Here is a 19,474-nt window from a genome sequence, read left to right as displayed (position 1 = left end):
TCCAAAGCTGCCCCAATCAACTTCAGAACATCTTCATGTAGTGCTGGAACCGCAACTCGGGCAAAATAGAACCGGCTAGGAACCTTCCATTTAGGGCAGAGCACTGTCACTAATTCTAGAAAACCAACCCCTTCTACAAAAGAAAAAGGGAGAAGGTCCAGAGCTAGCATTTTAGCCAGCTTAGTGTTATACAGACGGGTCATTGGGTGGTTGCGTTCATATTGCGCTTCTGTAAACAACATCTTTTTAATGTTGCCCTGGACCAATGATTTACGGGATGATGATGATCTCTTCGACCCAGTTACGCTCGCTGATGTACTTTTCCGCATTGATGTCTCACTCTCTCCCACACTCTTAGTGTGGCTCCCATGGGGTGTGCTGCTGACATGGGAACTGGGTGTAAGTGAAGTGTTTGAATCGTCTTCTTCTACCTCCTCGTCATCAGCAGATGACAAATCAACGTTTTCATTACGTGCAATTCCGGCTTTCTTGACCGCCTCTAGGTGCGGAAACCATTCGACAGGGTGCCTTCTCTCAAGATGACCTCTCTGGCCTCCGGTACCATAGTTAGAACCAAGCTTACCACGACTATATCGAAGCTTACAAAGGCTACAAATGGCTACGTTTTCCTTTTTTGGGCAAACACTAAAGAAGTCCCAAACTGGAGACTTGAAATGTCTTCGGGGGCCGGAGGAGGCGGCGATACTGGTGGTGGTGGTCCTGCTGCTAATGACAGATGAAGTGGAGGATGTGGATTGCCGAACTTCAGTACGTTTTGCACTTTCACCACCACGAATTGAGGTCGAGGACGAGGTGGGTACCTTCTTGCGAGGAAGAAATATGGAAACGGTAGGTTTTGGTGTACTACTTAACTCCAAATCTAATGATTCCATTTCCATTGCCTCCTCGCCGACATCATCATCACGCTCAGCAGCTTCTCGGGATAGGGTCAAAATGTCTCTTTGCTGCATGCCCGGTGGGGCTGCAGTGACCTTTGTGATGACTGCCTCGTCGTCATCGTGAGAGGCTTCATCACCAGCAGTATCTGTCACTTCTTGTTGAGCCTCATCACACTCCATAGGTTTGAGTTTTTGGACGACCTTCCTTTTACGCTTAGGTACCGGTGGCAGATCATGGTGTGCCTCTGCCTCACTGTCAGACCGCAGTTGTCGTGGTTCCCAAGACAGATCACTTGCACCAGAACGAGGTGGGCTTGAAGAAGATGTAGACACCCCCCTTGATCTTTTCCTTGCTAGGGATGTGGAAGACAATGAATGATCATCAGGAGGAGTGGCTTCCAATGATACCTCAGCTTCATTGTCGATTTCCAAATGTGCCCCTACTTCGGGAGGAACAACTATTGTGGGCACTTGTGAACGTCCATGCACCTTTGCTTGCGCATCTCCTTTTGCTGCCTCTCCTTCCACATGTACTTGGGCGTGTACTTGCACATGGTGTTGTTGTTGCGGCTGTGGTTGTTCAACACTTGTCAGATGAGTTACAACAACCTGTGTTGATTCAGGGACATTGCTGCTACTTTCTTGCGATGAGCCAACATCACTGGTCGATGGTGATTGGAGAAGTACACTGACTGCCTCTGAAGCACTCAAGGGCTTTGACTTAAGTTGGCGTGGTGGTGGAGGCACTGAACCCAATGGAGCAGGGGTGCTGCTCTCAGGTTGGTCCCCAGCAGATCCTGCTGCTGCAGGCGTACTTTTTTTTTTGCTCCCAAAAAAAGTGGTGGGTGGCACACCAGCCTCCTTGGTAACTTGCTTCTTCTGCTCCTTACTAGCAACTTTCTTGCTAGAGGAGCTACGGAGAAGTTTCTTTGGGGCCATCTTCTTCAGAGCAGGTCAGACAGCAGGCCGCAGTTGCACGAATTGTAGAGTTGTCTGAGGCCAGACGTGACGTCGCGTGACGTTATGCTGCACACACACACCGCTGCAGGACTTCTTCCTGGCACTGGTGGTTCTCTTGAGTCTTGTGCACCTAAAAAAAATGGAAGACAGAGGAACATCAGTTCAGTTATAGAGCACAAAAAAATCGAAAAACACTGCAAAATCAGCACAATCCCAATCCATCCATGCCCTCCATAATGTTTAAATTCAAGACAACCCACAGAAAGACTAGGCCCATGCAAGACTCACTACCCCTGGGCATAAATAAAGGTTGAAAAGTAGGCAAAATGGTTGGAGGCCTAACAACAAAGCCTGCATTCAAAATGGCCACTTGCCTGCCAGCACATGGCCAGTGCCTGTAGCTGCACTCAAAATGGCCACCAGCCACATGGCATGTCCCTCCCCATGAACACCCCCAAAAATCGAAAAACACTGCAAAATCAGCACAATCCCATTCCATCCATGATGTTTAAATTCAAGACAGCCCACAGAAAGACTAGGCCCCATGCACCACTCACTACCCCTGGTCAAGGCCCCAACAACAGGTCAAAAATCGAAAAACACAAAATTTTACAAAAAAAAAAAATTGAAAAACACAGAAAAATCAGCACAATCCCAATTCATCTATGGCCTCCATGATGTTTAAATTCAAGACAACCCACAGAAATACTAGGCCCATGCAAGACTCACTACCCCTGGCATAAATAAAGGTTGAAAAGTAGGGAAAATGGTTGGAGGCCTAACAACAAAGCCTGCATTCAAAATGGCCACTTGCCTGCCAGCACATGGCAAGTGCCTGTAGCTGCACTTAAAATGGCCACCAGCCACATGGCATGTCCCTCCCCATGAACACCCCCAAAAATCGAAAAACACTGCAAAATCAGCACAATCCCATTCCATCCATGATGTTTAAATTCAAGACAGCCCACAGAAAGACTAGGCCCCATGCACCACTCACTACCCCTGGTCAAGGCCCCAACAACAGGTCAAAAATCGAAAAACACAAAATTTTACAAAAAAAAAAATCGAAAAACACAGAAAAATCAGCACAATCCCAATTCATCTATGGCCTCCATGATGTTTAAATTCAAGACAACCCACAGAAATACTAGGCCCATGCAAGACTCACTACCCCTGGCATAAATAAAGGTTGAAAAGTAGGGAAAATGGTTGGAGGCCTAACAACAAAGCCTGCATTCAAAATGGCCACTTGCCTGCCAGCACATGGCAAGTGCCTGTAGCTGCACTCAAAATGGCCACCAGCCACATGGCATGTCCCTCCCCATGAACACCCCCAAAAATCGAAAAACACTGCAAAATCAGCACAATCCCATTCCATCCATGATGTTTAAATTCAAGACAGCCCACAGAAAGACTAGGCCCCATGCACCACTCACTACCCCTGGTCAAGGCCCCAACAACAGGTCAAAAATCGAAAAACACAAAATTTTACAAAAAAAAAAAATTGAAAAACACAGAAAAATCAGCACAATCCCAATTCATCTATGGCCTCCATGATGTTTAAATTCAAGACAACCCACAGAAATACTAGGCCCATGCAAGACTCACTACCCCTGGCATAAATAAAGGTTGAAAAGTAGGGAAAATGGTTGGAGGCCTAACAACAAAGCCTGCATTCAAAATGGCCACTTGCCTGCCAGCACATGGCAAGTGCCTGTAGCTGCACTCAAAATGGCCACCAGCCACATGGCATGTCCCTCCCCATGAACACCCCCAAAAATCGAAAAACACTGCAAAATCAGCACAATCCCATTCCATCCATGATGTTTAAATTCAAGACAGCCCACAGAAAGACTAGGCCCCATGCACCACTCACTACCCCTGGTCAAGGCCCCAACAACAGGTCAAAAATCGAAAAACACAAAATTTTACAAAAAAAAAAAATCGAAAAACACAGAAAAATCAGCACAATCCCAATTCATCTATGGCCTCCATGATGTTTAAATTCAAGACAACCCACAGAAATACTAGGCCCATGCAAGACTCACTACCCCTGGCATAAATAAAGGTTGAAAAGTAGGGAAAATGGTTGGAGGCCTAACAACAAAGCCTGCATTCAAAATGGCCACTTGCCTGCCAGCACATGGCAAGTGCCTGTAGCTGCACTCAAAATGGCCACCAGCCACATGGCATGTCCCTCCCCATGAACACCCCCAAAAATCGAAAAACACTGCAAAATCAGCACAATCCCATTCCATCCATGATGTTTAAATTCAAGACAGCCCACAGAAAGACTAGGCCCCATGCACCACTCACTACCCCTGGTCAAGGCCCCAACAACAGGTCAAAAATCGAAAAACACAAAATTTTACACAAAAAAAAAATCGAAAAACACAGAAAAATCAGCACAATCCCAATTCATCTATGGCCTCCATGATGTTTAAATTCAAGACAACCCACAGAAATACTAGGCCCATGCAAGACTCACTACCCCTGGCATAAATAAAGGTTGAAAAGTAGGGAAAATGGTTGGAGGCCTAACAACAAAGCCTGCATTCAAAATGGCCACTTGCCTGCCAGCACATGGCAAGTGCCTGTAGCTGCACTCAAAATGGCCACCAGCCACATGGCATGTCCCTCCCCATGAACACCCCCAAAAATCGAAAAACACTGCAAAATCAGCACAATCCCATTCCATCCATGATGTTTAAATTCAAGACAGCCCACAGAAAGACTAGGCCCCATGCACCACTCACTACCCCTGGTCAAGGCCCCAACAACAGGTCAAAAATCGAAAAACACAAAATTTTACAAAAAAAAAAAATCGAAAAACACAGAAAAATCAGCACAATCCCAATTCATCTATGGCCTCCATGATGTTTAAATTCAAGACAACCCACAGAAAGAATCAGTCCACCCACCACTGAGTACCCCTGGGAAAAGGCCCCAAAACAGCCCAAAAATCGAAAATCCCAAAATTTTAGTTGCAGCAACTGTAATGCCCCAAACAAACTTACTTGTAAAATTTCTAATCCAACAGTGATCCAAAGAAAGTCAAAAAGGCCTCAAATCCAAAGATCCAGCAGCATCCACAAAAGGTAATCCTTCCAGGTCCACATCCGAATGAAAAGTGACCAGGAGATGGACAAAGCACTGGGAGGAGCCTGCTGAACAGGAACAGGAAGTTGAAGACTATGGGGCACTTCCTTCCTCCCACCCCCCTGCCCCCCTCCCCAAAATGGACTCCTCGCTAAAAAAGTGCAGGCAAATGTCAAACTAAGGAGTTATTCACATAAAAATCATCATTTCTAGAAGGTTTATGCTGCTTGCTGGTGGATTTCTTGTGCAGAATTGCAAATTTATATTTTCGCGCGCCGCATCTCAAATCTCGCAATTTGCGAAGTACCGCGAGACGTGATCTCGCCGTACTCGCGTTGACAAACTCTCGCTGGCAAGCCGCGATGACGTAATCGCGCTCGCCAATTCCCGCGGGATCACACAGCAAGATCCAAAATGGCGCAGCACTCGCAAACTATCGAAAAAAACAACTCGGCAAACGATGATAAACGCCGCGCGCCGCAAAAATTGTATCACCAACGCCGCGCGCCGCCAAAAAAATCCGCTGCGTGCGAATTTGCGGATTTTGCGGGAAATCCGCAAATCTCGCGGATTGCGGATTTCCCGAAAATCCGCAAAATCCGCGAGCGGAACGGATTTTCCGCCCACGCTTACGTCTATTCTGAGCACAAATGTTTGTTTTTAACAACACGGTCACTGACGGTCATTGACCCCTTGCTTTATTGGTCAGCAGTTAAAGCGAAAGCAGGTCCAAAAGAGTCCCATTCTGATAGAATTGTTCTGATTGTGTCTGTCAAGACTTGCATGGAATACATTTTATACCCAAACACTGCAATAAATATTTGGAGTGGCAACTATAGATTCTCTCTACTAGTTAATCAATCATTCATGGTTTTGTAGAGTGTGCTACTCACCCGTGAGGGTCTCAAGGTGCTAGGGGGTGGAGAGTGTGAGCAGCTCCCTTGGGGGCATGTGAAGAGCCAGGTCTTGAGGTCCTTTCTGAGTTGGTGCAGTGTTGCGCTTTGTCGGAGGTGAATGGGTAGTTTGTTCCAGGTCTTAGTTGCAAGGTAGGGAAAGGATCTTCCACCTGCTCTGGTCCTGTGGAAACCAGGGACGGTGGCTAAGGCGAAGTCGGCTGGGAGACGGTTTTCCTGGAGTCTGAGGGAATCCACTGGAACGTCTTCTGAAGTATGCGGAGGGTGTTGAAGCACGCGGAGGATAGTTTTTGTGCAGGGTCTGTTCACTTGTGTTGGAGCAGACCCTGCTCATACTTACACGCTTCAGTAGTAAGTGTGACTCGCAGATGCAATGGTGCAGGTGTGCATGCTAGCCTCTCCATTTGCTGCACATCCGCCTTGATGGCAGGTAGACACAAGGGCCGCCTCAAGCTCTGACTTACCAGCAAGTGCCCCGCTGAGCAGTCGAGCCCGGTATGCATAAGAGGTAGGGAGGAAGGAGTTTAGGCTGGAAGTGGTTTCACGTTTCTGAGACAGGGTTCTCAGTTAAAGTGGGTGTTGCAAGGGCAGGGCACAGTGAGAAGAAAAGAAGTCAATCCATGGTGAGAGAATCACGTTGGGGGTGCAGATGTGAGGAGAAAGGATGTGCTGAGAGGAGACAGGGTGGGCAACTGAATAAAGGGTCCGGTTGTGGAAGCAGTTTGAGAGAGGGGCAAGGGAGCAGGTGAGACCTTGTTGGAAATTCCTTCTGAAAAGCTACACATTGTTTTTACTGGAAATCCAGTAGTTGGCGAAAAGGTAAATAGGTTGGCAAGGAGGCACTTGGTAAAAAGAGAAGGATGATAAAAAGGAAGTAAATGGGTCAAAGTGAGGCGAGTTAGAGTGGTAGAAAGACTTTGGTGTAGGAGTGTGGGAAGTAGTGAGTGGTAAATGTCCTGTATTGCAGAGCTGACTGCTGATAATAAATGAGTCTACTGAGAAAGAGCTTATTGTTTCGTGGGCAAGCCTGCCTTTTTTTCTGTGAGGGTGGGGAGTACAATACCAAATAGTTTTATGATGTGTACTTTTCCCAGGCTGAATCCACCGTGCATCTTATTTAAACCATGACATTAGGTTAAAACCACAGAGGTTCGTGTGCAATTTTAGGAAATACAAATAAAATGTGTAGCTTTAAGTAAAAATAAAAAACTGTGAGTAGCAGTGGGTGACCCACAATTATGCATTCACTTTAAAAGGATGTCGTACCTTTGCAGTATTTCTTTTATACAATGCTCTATTTGCTTAGCGTATGTACTTCTTACCATAGCTTAGGAGGCGACTATAATAGTAAAACACAAATATATTTTAAAACCTAATGTTAAGTGACATCATGTGCTTAATGTTTCTGCACTGTGAATATTTTTGTGGATGCCAGCATTCATTTTCCTTTTCTGTTCACAGATTCTGACACACCTTTAGGACTGCAATGACAAGTCTGAACAGTAGCCATGCAGAGAAAAAGGGTCCAACATCCTCCAAGCAGGCAGCACCAAAAGTGCAGGTTCAGCGATCGGTTTCCAGAGAGACCATCACCATTCACTTCTCGGCGTTTGGGAAGGAGGAAGAAGAGGAGGAAGAGGAGCTGAGAGAAACTCTGGACGAGGATGTGGATGACCAAAGCATTGTAACAGCAACTGAAGCCGAGGAAGACCTTACTTTTGAACATGGTACCCCCTTATCGGATCATGCTACCTCGCCCGTGGCGACAGTTGCAGATTCTACTTCTATACCTTCACCAGAGAACACTGTAAAGCCACTGGAGTCCTCCTCATTGGCCAGAGTATTTAGCGCAGTGCCATTAGTTCTATCACAAGCATCGCCTTTACCTAGTTCATCTGCCGTCTCATCTCCCACAGAGCAGGTGACCACTTCCTCTTCTACAGTCTCCTCCCCATCCAGGTCAGTTGTGTTGTCCTCCAGTGCATCTGCTTCCCCCATTGCCAGTGCAAAGCCTTCTCTGAGTTTGGTGAAATCTCTTTCCACAGATGTCGAACCAAAAGACTCAACCCCTCCTTCAAGGCACAGACACATTATGAAATCTCTGGTTAAATCCTTGTCAACGGACACTTCTAAGCAGGACTCGGAAACTGTGACCTTCAAGCCACCAGACTCTAAACTGAACTTGCACTTATTTAAACAGTTTACCCAACCCCGAGTGACCGGTGGAGATTCTAAAACTGCCCCTTCCTCCCCAATCACCTCCCCGTCGGACGCGCGCTCATTTTTTAAAGTAACTGAAGTAGAAGCTAGAATTGAAGACACTAAAAGACGCCTTTCAGAAGTCATATATGAACCATTGCAGCTTTTGAGTAAAATAATGGGTGATGAATCCAGCAGTTACAGGCCTAAAGCCTTATCATCAAGTGCTTCAGAGCTTTCCAGCCTTTCCAGTTTAAATGGGCCTTTGGAGAGCAATAACTACAGCATCAAAGAGGAGGAATGTGACTCCGAAGGAGACTGCGCTACACATGAGTCCAGTGGAAACAAAAATAAGTCTGGTGAACAGGTAAGGGATGGAGAACCGAGAAGTGTGCAGCCCTCAAGCATGAAGGAACTGAGTGTGAAGGCTTCTGCCCTTGTATTGGAGAAATGCTCATTGTCTGCTCTGGCAAGTAAAGAGGATGAGGAGTTTTGTGAACTTTATCCTGAAGACTTTGATCTAGATGTGTTAGAAGAAAGCAAGGAAACCCAACATCTGGAAAGGCTCTCAAAGCTAGGGAGTCCAGAGGAAATTGGCACTGAATTTGAAAGTGATGATGACGATGATCAGCATGTGACACTACCCGAAGTACCAGGCCTGACACTATTCTTTTTTACAATGTTTGTATATGGCTACATCATGCTTCCCCTCCCCAGTTATCTAAGTGGATTGTTGCTGGGAGCTGCTGTTGGATTCATGATTGCAGTCTGCATCATATGGCTCTTTACACCGCCCCCACGTCCACATCGAATTGAGAAACTACATAAAAACCACTGTCACCTAGAATCACTGGATATCAAGGAACCAGAAACTCTGAAGGTGAGTCTTTGAAAAAGAAACTGATGTTTGTAAATGGATAGTAAAATAAACTGAAGACGTTTGTCATTATATGTGTAAACCATCTGCAACGCATCACTATTTTGAAAGGCCAACGTTGCAAATGGTTCTTTGAAGCATTAAAAAATACTCTTTCTCATACCCATTTCTGAGAACAGTTATGTATATTACAAGGCAACTAACTCAAGACAAATGAATTGCGTTCCCACTGCACCATGAAATTTGCTTAAAAAAAGCCAAGTTAAGTTTGTTCTAGTCTGTTGTAGTCTGAAATACTTTTCAGATTATCTTTAAAACCCATACATTTCAAGGCCAAAACCTGTGAATAGTTTATTTTGAAATAAATTAGGATTAAACTATCAATTCTGAATTGGCATGGTTTTTAGGCATGAGAAAAGTAAAATAAAAATGTGTACAGTCCTTGGAATTGAAGTGTGTAAAGGTATGTGGAAGAAATACTGGAGTGAGCTGCACCGTAGGTGATGCAGCAATGAACATTTCATTTATGGTAAACACTATTCTAATGTTTGGTTTTTCGCACCCATTTAAAAAGAGACTTTTTTTACACTTCTCATTCTGTTGTGCTCTAATAAACAACATTCAAAATGATTCTGTAGTGTTAGGTGAATTTGATTTATTTTAGAAACTTATAAAGCGCACAGCCATTCCCAGCGGGGGTGTCCCGGCGCTAAAACAGGCGGCAAATGCAGGTACCAGTAGGGGGCTAGGGGCTGGAAAACAGCCAGGTCTTCTCTCGACATTATGGCTTAATATACCAAATTCTGATCACACACATTTCTACAAAATCAACAAAGCATCTTGGGTATACTACAACACCTTCTTGCCCAACCTGCATTTGCTTTTCTATACAACCCCCTCACTGTAAATTACCTAACATAGTCCGTGACAGATTATGAATTTAAGAACCTTTACATTTAATTTAAAATAGAAATATAGTCATAATGACATTTTTATAAATGTATATCGACGGTAATCCTGCTTTCAGAAATGTGTCTGATAGCTGATAACACCTGCACCTCTAGACATAATCTACAATATTCCTGTTATTTAAGACCACTACTGTAGTACACTAACACTTTTTTTTGTACTGGACTCTCCTTATTGTCTACTATGAGTTATTTCCATAAGCTTGTCCCCAGCCAACCATGGCACAAAATAATTTATCCCCTCACAAAATAATATTGTCATCAACAGCAAGCTCCAGATCTTATCAATTATGACGTATGCAGTTTAATCCACAGCATCTGCTGCCAATGCCATAATACGATCTTCGAAACAACCGTCATTATTGTTAATTGGACAAGGGGACATAGACCAACAAAAATCAACCTTGGTTATTTCTTGAAGCTGGGATATGCAAAATGTTGTGACTGTACTCGTATAGTTTGGCTTAAATACTGCTAATCTAGTAGAAGCCTTAACAGTGCCATTCCCTCGCCACAGAAACAGAAATTTGTGATCTCTTTTTATGTCAGACAACTTTCCCCTCAAATAAGTTTTTAAATGCCCAATGCTCCAAGTATCATCCAAAGCTCTCCTCTTATTAGTAGAATGACCTCTCTTGAGCATCAAAAGAGAGCTCCATAAGCAAATAATAACACATTTTCTCTATCCCCAATTATCTGCGACAGCAGTGCCCTCAACCCTTCTCCCCTGACATCTACATTGACAATGTTCCACCCGTCCTGTGAATATATGCTAAAAGAGTAAACTTTCGATGTAACTGGCTTAAGTGATTAATTTTACGCTCCATTTAGCAACTTCCTGAGTGGAGCATAAACTGTTGAGAATCCTTCAACGAATTTCAAATAAGATTATCTAAGTCCCAAATAAGATCATAATTTAACTGTATTCTCAAGAGTGTTTACTCGCTCAGTGGTATATAATAAATATTTTTGGTCATAATGCCATCAGCTGTACTCTAGTTACCTAAATACTCAACTGCCTGTGTCATAAAATTGTGCTTAACTTGTTGCATGGTCATAGCCTCACTTTGTATAATTCTCTATATCTTCTTCAAAATCTGATTGTGTTGCTCAAGATTTTTTCATATATATCAGAATGTCAGCCTCGAAATTGGCCACTGCTTCCATTTTCCAAACAGCAAAGAGTTTCTGAAAAGCAGAGTAAGCAGACGCCAATCCAAACAGCATTTTAAGATATTTAAAAGCTCCATCTGGAGTAATAAACCGGGTCAACTTACACTTTCAGGGGTTAACTCGATTTCTCCTTAACATCTAGAACAACAAAAAGCTTTGGCTCCATCTAACATAGCTAAAGGGCCAATAATTGTAGTCATTGGATGACAATCTACAGTTATTTGTTTGTGGACGGAGTACAAATCTGCACACAGATGCAATAATAAGGTACATTTTTTTAAAACAAAAACTATAGGAAAACCCCATTCAGAAGTGTCGGTCTTTTGAATTATCCCATCAGCATCGCATATTTCTGGAATTAAAGTAGATAGCCTGCTTGTTACAGACAATGGCATAGTTCTAAATTTGTGTCCAACAAGAATGACATTTTGCTTCAATTCATTATGGTGTGAAAATCCTTCAGCCTTCCTTGACTCTTCATAAAAACACCCTGGATTTGTTTAAGAATATCATCCACACCTGCCTCACATACAGTCATGCAGTAAATTGAAATGCCGGAACATCGCTCCAATCTGGTTCACAAATTTCCTTGATGGCATCTACCCAGCATATGTTGACAGAGTTTTGCAACTCAGACTTTGCCCAAGATCTGTTTGTCCGAGAAACTCTTAGTGGACACGAAGACTTCCAGTCATTCTTATCATAGTACTTCAGACCGCGAAAGCTTTGATATCATTAGGCTTGGTTTTTTATGTTTCTGATGTTTGAGAAAATAATGTTTGGAAATTATAGTGAATGGAGAATTTGTCTGCCCATTCCTCAAGAACTCTACCATCAATATTCTTTTCACAAATGGGTGGATTATATGGTTCAGTATCCATACCTCCAGCATTTTAATCCTCAGCAAAACATGCAATCCATCATTAAGTAATCTGACACTAATTGGGCATGGGCTAGCTTACAAGGCTCTTTTAGATTGCTCCAGTTTATCCCGCCCCGTCCCCTACCCCTGACGTCAGAGATTAACCTATCTGAACCAACGCCAGCAAGTAAGAAAATGTGTTGAATATTGTTAACCAGAACAAATGTGGGGCACAGCAGGATAGTTGTATGCTATGAGATTTGAAGAGAATCTGTGTACCCTGCCAAAACAAGATGGAAGAGGAATCCAGTTCTGAGGAAACCTGGTGTGGGAAGCAACAGTGACTGACTTCGTGAAACACTACTGAGGTGCAGTAGGGAGTGGTGCGGCCAGTAACATTCATCTGACATCGGATGGCAGGTGAAATGGCTGGTGGGGTCTATTGGTTGAGTGACTTTCATAGTTGCGAGATGGGGCCAGCGGCATGCAGTGTAACATGGAGTCATACTAGGACAATACTCCAGGAAAAAAGCAGGCTCTATATGCTATAACTGAGGTGACAATACAACCCACAAGCAACACAGGTTTGTATGTATTGGGTGCACTTGTGAGAAGCACCGCTTGTACTGCATTGGTCTTTATGAGAGCAGAGAAAAGCAGTCTAAGTGTATATTTATTACTAACTTTAAGTGTGGTGGTACAAGGAGGGAGACCTCCTCAAACCCTGGAGGGGAGCAACAGTGAATCCCTGCTTGGGTGAAAAGGTGCAACCTATCCACGATGCAGACTGTGGAAACAGCCCTTGCAGGGCATCTTGTAAAACTTGGTGCAATCTTGAAGGTCATTTCAGACTCTCAGACAATTTTGGAACAGAAGTTGGACTCAGTTGCAGTAAATGTTCAATCTACTAATCAATGGAGAGGGTGGCGGACAGTTAATCAGCACTGGCTTTGCTGCTTCCCTCTCATAAAGGTATAGTCACAAGTGCACCAGCTGACTAAGGGAGGTGACGTATTACAAACATAGCTCTAATGACACGGAGAGACGGAACAATAAAATTCTGAATGAATTTCTTGGTAGAATGGATAGGCAGAATGCTGAATTGTTTCTTGAGCAGTGACTACTTCCTAATGTATATAACAAGAGTACGCCCACGTGCGTTTTCCTAGTCGAAAGAGCACACTGAGTTCCTGGCCACCCGCCAGCCCCGGGTCGCTCTTCCTAGACCTGTGGTAGTGGGAATTATGAATTGCAGGGATCGAGATAGCATTTTACAAATAGCTTAAAAACATGCCCCCTGGTTTGTCAAAAACTCAACATCCATATTTTCCTCAAATCTACTATTCTGGTGGAACATGACATGAGAGCATTTCTATATGTTAAACGAATCCTAGGCAGACGTGATATTCCATATGCACTTTCTACCCGGAAATGTTGCAAGTGGCTGCAAATGGCAAGACGCATTTTTTCACCACACAAGTAGAAATGATCTCCTTGATGGAAAGTATTGGACTCTCGCAATCAGAATGTGGCAACCATGAAAGACAGGGCAGAAAGACTCATTGTGAGAGTGAACGCCAAAGAGGGCAGACGAAGGGAACCCTGGCCAAGGAACAAGCAGCCAAAGAGAGTGCAGAGTTAATACAAGAAGTGTCGCAATATCGTGTATCCCAAGAAATGACTTCGGAGTCAGACCCTGGCTCTGGTAGTGGCAGGTGGATTTGGAAGAAGCAACAGTCTCTGAGAGACTGGGTTCGGGCCTGATGTGACACCAATGACTGCTGGACTGGTTAATGGAGCTGCACTGCTGATCTATACCGAGGAATCCGATATATCAGCATATATTGTTTTGTGTGGTATTTTCTATGCTTATTTGGCTCAGCAGTAACACTGAGGTAGCTGAAACAGCAGGCTTAGTTGACGTCATGGGAGTTTTAGGCCACAGAGGGCACCTACATGGGTTAAGATCCCGCTACATACGCTCCATTGAATATCCAAAGGAGTGGGATCATATTTTTGATTATTGTGTTATGTTGGGGAACATGGTCGTGCAGCTGAACAAGCGCTACTTAGACTGGGCCCTCCCTTGTCTAGTGTGAAAATGGTCCGGGTTACAGGTGACTTGGGGACTGTATAGTTCTTATCTTTGAAACATGGCAAAATAAGTGCTAGACCGTTATATAACTTAAGATGTTCAGGGATTATGCTCACTGGCGAAACGACAAACTATACTGACTTCCTTGGAGCGGACGAATATACAAATTGCTATATTCATGAAACACAGTTGTCCAAAGCGAATTTGGAGAAATCAGGTAAAAATTGCACGTCCAGGAAATGGCACAACCTATTTCTTTACTCTGGCACACACTCATTTGACTCTTATCAGGAACACTGTTTGTTGTGTACAAAACAACTCTTCCTGCGACAACAGCCTGAGAGAGCAGTGCCCGCGGCTCCTCCAGACACTGAGGCAGCACTTCTGCCACTGTATTCCACACTGAGTGCGAATAACGGCCCAAGAGACATGCAGTGTTTACAGACTGTAAATAGTCTGAAAGGGCTACTCCCTCCCCTTCAAGACTGCCCCTCCAGCCATGCCACGAGATACCCCCACATGTCGGAGGATCATCTGGCCCTTCTCCAGCAGGAAGTTACAGCTCTCTTGGCCAAGGAAGCCATTGAGAGCGTTCCTGTTCCAGAAATAGGCCGTGGTTGTTACTCCCACTACTCCAAGATGTTGATGCTTGCTCAGGTCTTGTCTGCCCTCGACCCGCAAGACTGGATGGTGGCGTTGGACTATCAGGACGCCTATTTTCACATTCCCGTCCTGTCAGCCCACAGGCGTTACCTACAGTTCACGGTAGGCCACAAGCAATTTCAGTTTACTGTGCTCCCCTTTGGCCTTACCAGCGCCTCTCGGGTGTTCACGAAAGTGATGGCGGTGGTCGCAGCTCATCTGCGCAGATCAGGGGTTTCAGTCTTCCCCTGTCTCGACGACTGGCTGTTGAAGGCCGGCTCGCCCCCAGGCATTCGTTTCCCACCTCCAGACTACGGCAGAACTCCTGCATTTGCCGAAGTTGCACCGGATTCCCTCTCAGAAGCTCCTCTTCATCAGAGCGGCTCTGGACACAATGCGATTTCTGGTCTACACCCCCCTCTCCCCTCCCCCCCCTGTCCCCCCACCCCCGAACAGCGAGTCCGGGGTATACGTGCTATGATTCCGAGCTTTCAGCCTCTATCCCGGGCCTCCTGCATCCTGCTGGTCGATCATGCCAGGTGGCATGTGTGGGCTCTGCAGTGGGACCTGAAGTTCCAGTGGGTGCAGTATCCAATCACGTCCAGTTCTCAGAGGGCACTGCCCAACAACTGAAGTGGTGGCTTACGAACCAGGATTGGGTAAGTGGCAGATCCCTCTTTCTTCTTCAACCAGACCTTTCAGGCGTCTTCGGCCCAGCTTGCTTGGATCCTGATGCTGCAGTGAGCAAGGGACTCACATCTGAGTATACCCTTCCACGCTTATGGTGGACAAAACGATTCCGAAAAGGGGGTGGTGATGGACAGAGTATCTGCCAGAAACTGGTCCCCGGAAGCTTGTTTCCTTCCCAGTATAAGAATTGGCTTGGTAGTTTGGTTTGCCCTGTTCCCATCATGCACTGGGACAGGAACAGACTAATTTGCATGTAGCCAGGTTCTGAGCTGGGATGGGGCAGTGAGCTAAATAACGGTGATGGATCAAGCCCTGATCTTTGGACTGGGTAAGAGTGGTCTGCTTAATTCAGACACTCTGTTCATCACCACCCCCCTTTTATGAATCGGACTGTTCCTTGAGGCACAGGGTCAAGACTGATTTGCATATAGCTGTGTCTGAACTGGCGTGGCGAAGTGAGCAAAAGAACGATGATGGATTCAACCCAGATCTGTGACTGGGGGTGAGTGTCTGAAAAGTTTCAGCGCTCCGTCCATCATCTCCTTGTGTTTGCATTTTCTCTAGTAGTTCACATATAAATTGGCTGACCCTTTAACACTGTTGTAGTATTTTAGAAACTGTCTTCGCACTGGTGGATATTACTTACGTCTTATAGAAGGGAAAGGCGTGATACTGCGTGTAGGATGAATCTGTAATGCTGCAACAGTTAAAGGTGACAGTTAAGATATAAATGTGATCTTTAGACTTTAACCGATCAGCGAAGCCTGATTAGTAAAAGAACGAAGTTAAAGCGCAATGAGCATTAAGAGCTTCATGGTCATGCTCAAGCATTCCAAGTTAGCCCTATAGAAGATCCTTGACACACCTCAGATACCTGCCCTGGATTGTGAAATTAATCTTCTAAACCTCCACCTTGCAGTGAATGATCTGCAAATTGTTTTCCACAGTGGAAGGACTTGTAGGATAATATTCTCAGGACAGTTCCAGAGGATATCAGGAGTCTGACACCAAGCCTTAAATGGCCTACTTTAATTTCAGCTAATAAAATATTCAGCAGCATATAAATCTTTTAAAGATGACTGATAGTCTTACTAATAAATTGAACTTGAGCACCTGCCAGATATGGGGAATGCACTGGTTGCTGCAGAAAGTGATTTAAATTGCATATCTCGGATATTTCCTGAAATGTAATACAGTTTGGCTGTAGCACAGATGACTGAAAATATGTCAGCAAGATCTCACTTCTAATCAATAATGTGGAACCCTCAGCTGATTGTTGCGGAGGAGACGAGTATTGTGCACAAAAATAATGTTTATCTGTTTGACAGAATTGTTAGTTTCAGTGATTTATTTTCTGGAAGAAAACAACTCTATGAAGAAACTTATTTCCGTTTTTTGTTGTTTTCACTCATGGCCACAAATAATACATATTTACACAAGTGTGCTTTCGTTTTTAAACGTAAAACCTTTGTTCAATAGATTGGTACAAAAAGGGAGGGGGTCTGGGTGGTGATTGCAGCAGAAATAAAGTGTTTACAAATGCAGTATATTTTATTTTGACCATCTTTGCATCGCAGTTCTTTAAATAACTCTGTGTCTTCCATTTCTGACTCTGCGTCTCCATTAGCTGTAGATGGAGTGTAGTCCTCCTCAAACATTTCCATATTGTTCAGTTTTCTGAATTTCAATGATTATAGTTGGCTGGCTTGCAGCTGCACATGCTGCACAGATGCAGGCGAACACTTGGTCAAGGACTGATGCGTGTTCCAGTGCTCCTGGCATAGATGTCCATTTCTAAAAGGGATGTTAATAAGTAAACGTTTCGAGAGCAATTTTGTTTAGCCACGGTTGGCATTCGTTTGGTAAAGACCATTTCCATCACTTTCTACCCAGTGAAGCCCTGCTGAACCACTGACTATTATGGGCTGCGGGCACTAGGGTGTAATTACTCAGACTATGAACTATAATCATTTGGACATGTGTGGCATGCACCAAAAGGCAACCTCCTGCAAGTATTTCACAGATTACCCTCTGCTGTCTGAGAGTGTGCAATTGAGTTTAGTAAACCAGCGGGCTCAGTACAAGGTGGCAAGAATACATTGGAGTTAAAGATGGAGGTTTTTGGCAACGGATGTAATCTGTCTAATGCTAACAGGTATAATGTATAGGAGTGTAGCTTCTGATCAAATGGTAAATCATGGCTGCCATTGGTGGACATCTCTGGGAATCTGAGTGAAGCCAGAATTATTCCCAGCATGCTACAGCAGCACCATGGGAACACGACACAATAGTGAGCATGCGTTACAACTAAGTCGTTTATAGTTTTATCAGTAACCAGTATTTATTTTTTATTTATTTGGGATTTGTAATGCGTCTGGCTGACTCAGCGACGAGGCGTCCCAGCACAAACCAGAAACCAGAGAGAGGGCAGGGAGGGCTGTAGGTCCCTAAACATCAGATAATGGAAACAGCCAGGTTTTTATGGTCTTGCGAAACATCAAGAGATTAGGAATACCTCTGATGTGCGCTGGGAGAGAGTTCCAGAGTTTGGCCGCTAAAAGGCCAAACTAACAGCCCCCAGCCCTTGCTCTCCACACTCGAGGGACACCTACCTGAGTAACCAGTATATTTTGCTAAATACATGTGTGTTTGTGCTATAAAGCACTTCATAATACATTGTTTGTTTTTTGTTCTCACTATGTGAACTTTTCCGGAAGAAAACTTAAGTTTCGATGATGGCCCAAAAAACACAACTGAATTTTGGAAATCTTGTTCACGCAATGTGTTCTGGTGCCCTCCCCAGTGCATCCCAGCTCTGCTTATTACTTCTTTCCCTCAGTCACGAATAAACTGCAGAATACAGCTACAACTTTAACCATATGTACAGCAATGCCTGTCTATTTTCAATAACTATATATTCAAAGAATTTAAAAGGATACCTGTTAAATGTTGGACTTCTCAAATCATCCTCATTATGTACAGTGCTGCTTGCTTGGAAAAAATTGTTAAGGAGAACCTAGTCAGTTGAAAATTGCGTGGATTTATTTCAGCTTTCACTTTTTAGGTTCAAATTGGCTTCATTGAATTCCATGAGACAGCAATACAGAGTAACTACTCACCTACATCCATAATCTGGTGAGGTAGAATAATAAGAATGTGTAACATAGGAAATGGAGAGAAGAAGGTAGGATGAGTGTAGGGTAAGGTATACAGAGGGACAGTAAAGGGAGAAAAGTCAGTGTCTACACGACAATTCCATGTGTTAAGAATGCGATGTGTCCAAGCTATGGGGTGGAATGTATAGGTTAGGACTTTGCCTGTACTTCTGATTCATTGCAATGTTCCTTCTGGGTGAGGCGGAGTATTCGAAGGCACGCTGGACAGGAAAATTCCTTGAATTCCTGAGATAGGAATTGTATACATGGTCCCCATGTCTTGTCAAATTGTGGTAATTTGCGTTGCACCACTGCTGTTAACTTCTCCATGCCACGAAGCCCCCAAAGTTTGAGCAGCCAATCCAGCCATGTCGGCATGTCATCAGTGCCCCACCTTTCCATTTTTAAATCTGTAAGCACTTTATTTTGTTGTTGAATTTCGTTTGAACAAACATCACAAGTCTTTCCCTGTGACAAGCCCCCTGTCGCCCTTTCTTTTGGACTGAGTAGAAGGGTCAGTCAAGTCATTCCTACCTGAGTTTTTCAAGACCATCATCAGTCTTGACTCACTCCATTCCTTACAGGCCTACCTTCCTGTGTATTGGCAACCCTGCTCCGCCTTTCTCCTTCCTCCTGACAGTCATGCCACAGGGCATGTGTGTCAGTGCGTCTGGAGAGAGGAAGGTCGAGGATGCCCATTCATTGGCAGCAAGGAAACTGGAATAGTCCTACCTCACCACTGTACCTTCAGACCCATAGGCAGTGATATGTCCCTGCCATCCATCCCAACCCATCGATGACAAATGTGAGGGCGCAGACAGCAGGAATGTAATATAATGTAACGTAACTTATAGAGCGCAGTCTCCTGCCCTGGGGCGTCTTGGCCCTATAGAAAATCTGATAAGGCTGAGATAGTGATTTAGTTGGATTAAGGCAAAAAC

The 19,474-nt window shown here is 44.4% G+C and overlaps 1 protein-coding gene across 4 annotated transcripts in view; it reads left to right on the top strand.

The window, feature by feature from the left end:
* The window catches only part of TEX2 (testis expressed 2), a 716,722-nt gene that overhangs the window by 340,295 nt on the left and 356,953 nt on the right, over nucleotides 1-19,474 (top strand). For all 4 annotated transcript variants that reach the window (XM_086930910.1, XM_086930912.1, XM_086930911.1 and 1 more), the window contains exon 2: nucleotides 7,334-8,951. In XM_086930910.1, the coding sequence (XP_086787036.1) occupies nucleotides 7,359-8,951 (1,593 nt within the window). In that variant the 5' untranslated portion in view covers nucleotides 7,334-7,358. The remainder of the gene's footprint in view (nucleotides 1-7,333; nucleotides 8,952-19,474) is intronic.

This window comes from Lissotriton vulgaris, chromosome 7 (assembly GCF_964263255.1).
Source record: "Lissotriton vulgaris chromosome 7, aLisVul1.2, whole genome shotgun sequence".
Lineage (NCBI taxonomy): Eukaryota > Metazoa > Chordata > Amphibia > Caudata > Salamandridae > Lissotriton > Lissotriton vulgaris.
The sequence above is the reverse complement of the archived record's forward strand: the minus strand, read 5'-3'. Positions and strand labels throughout refer to the sequence as shown.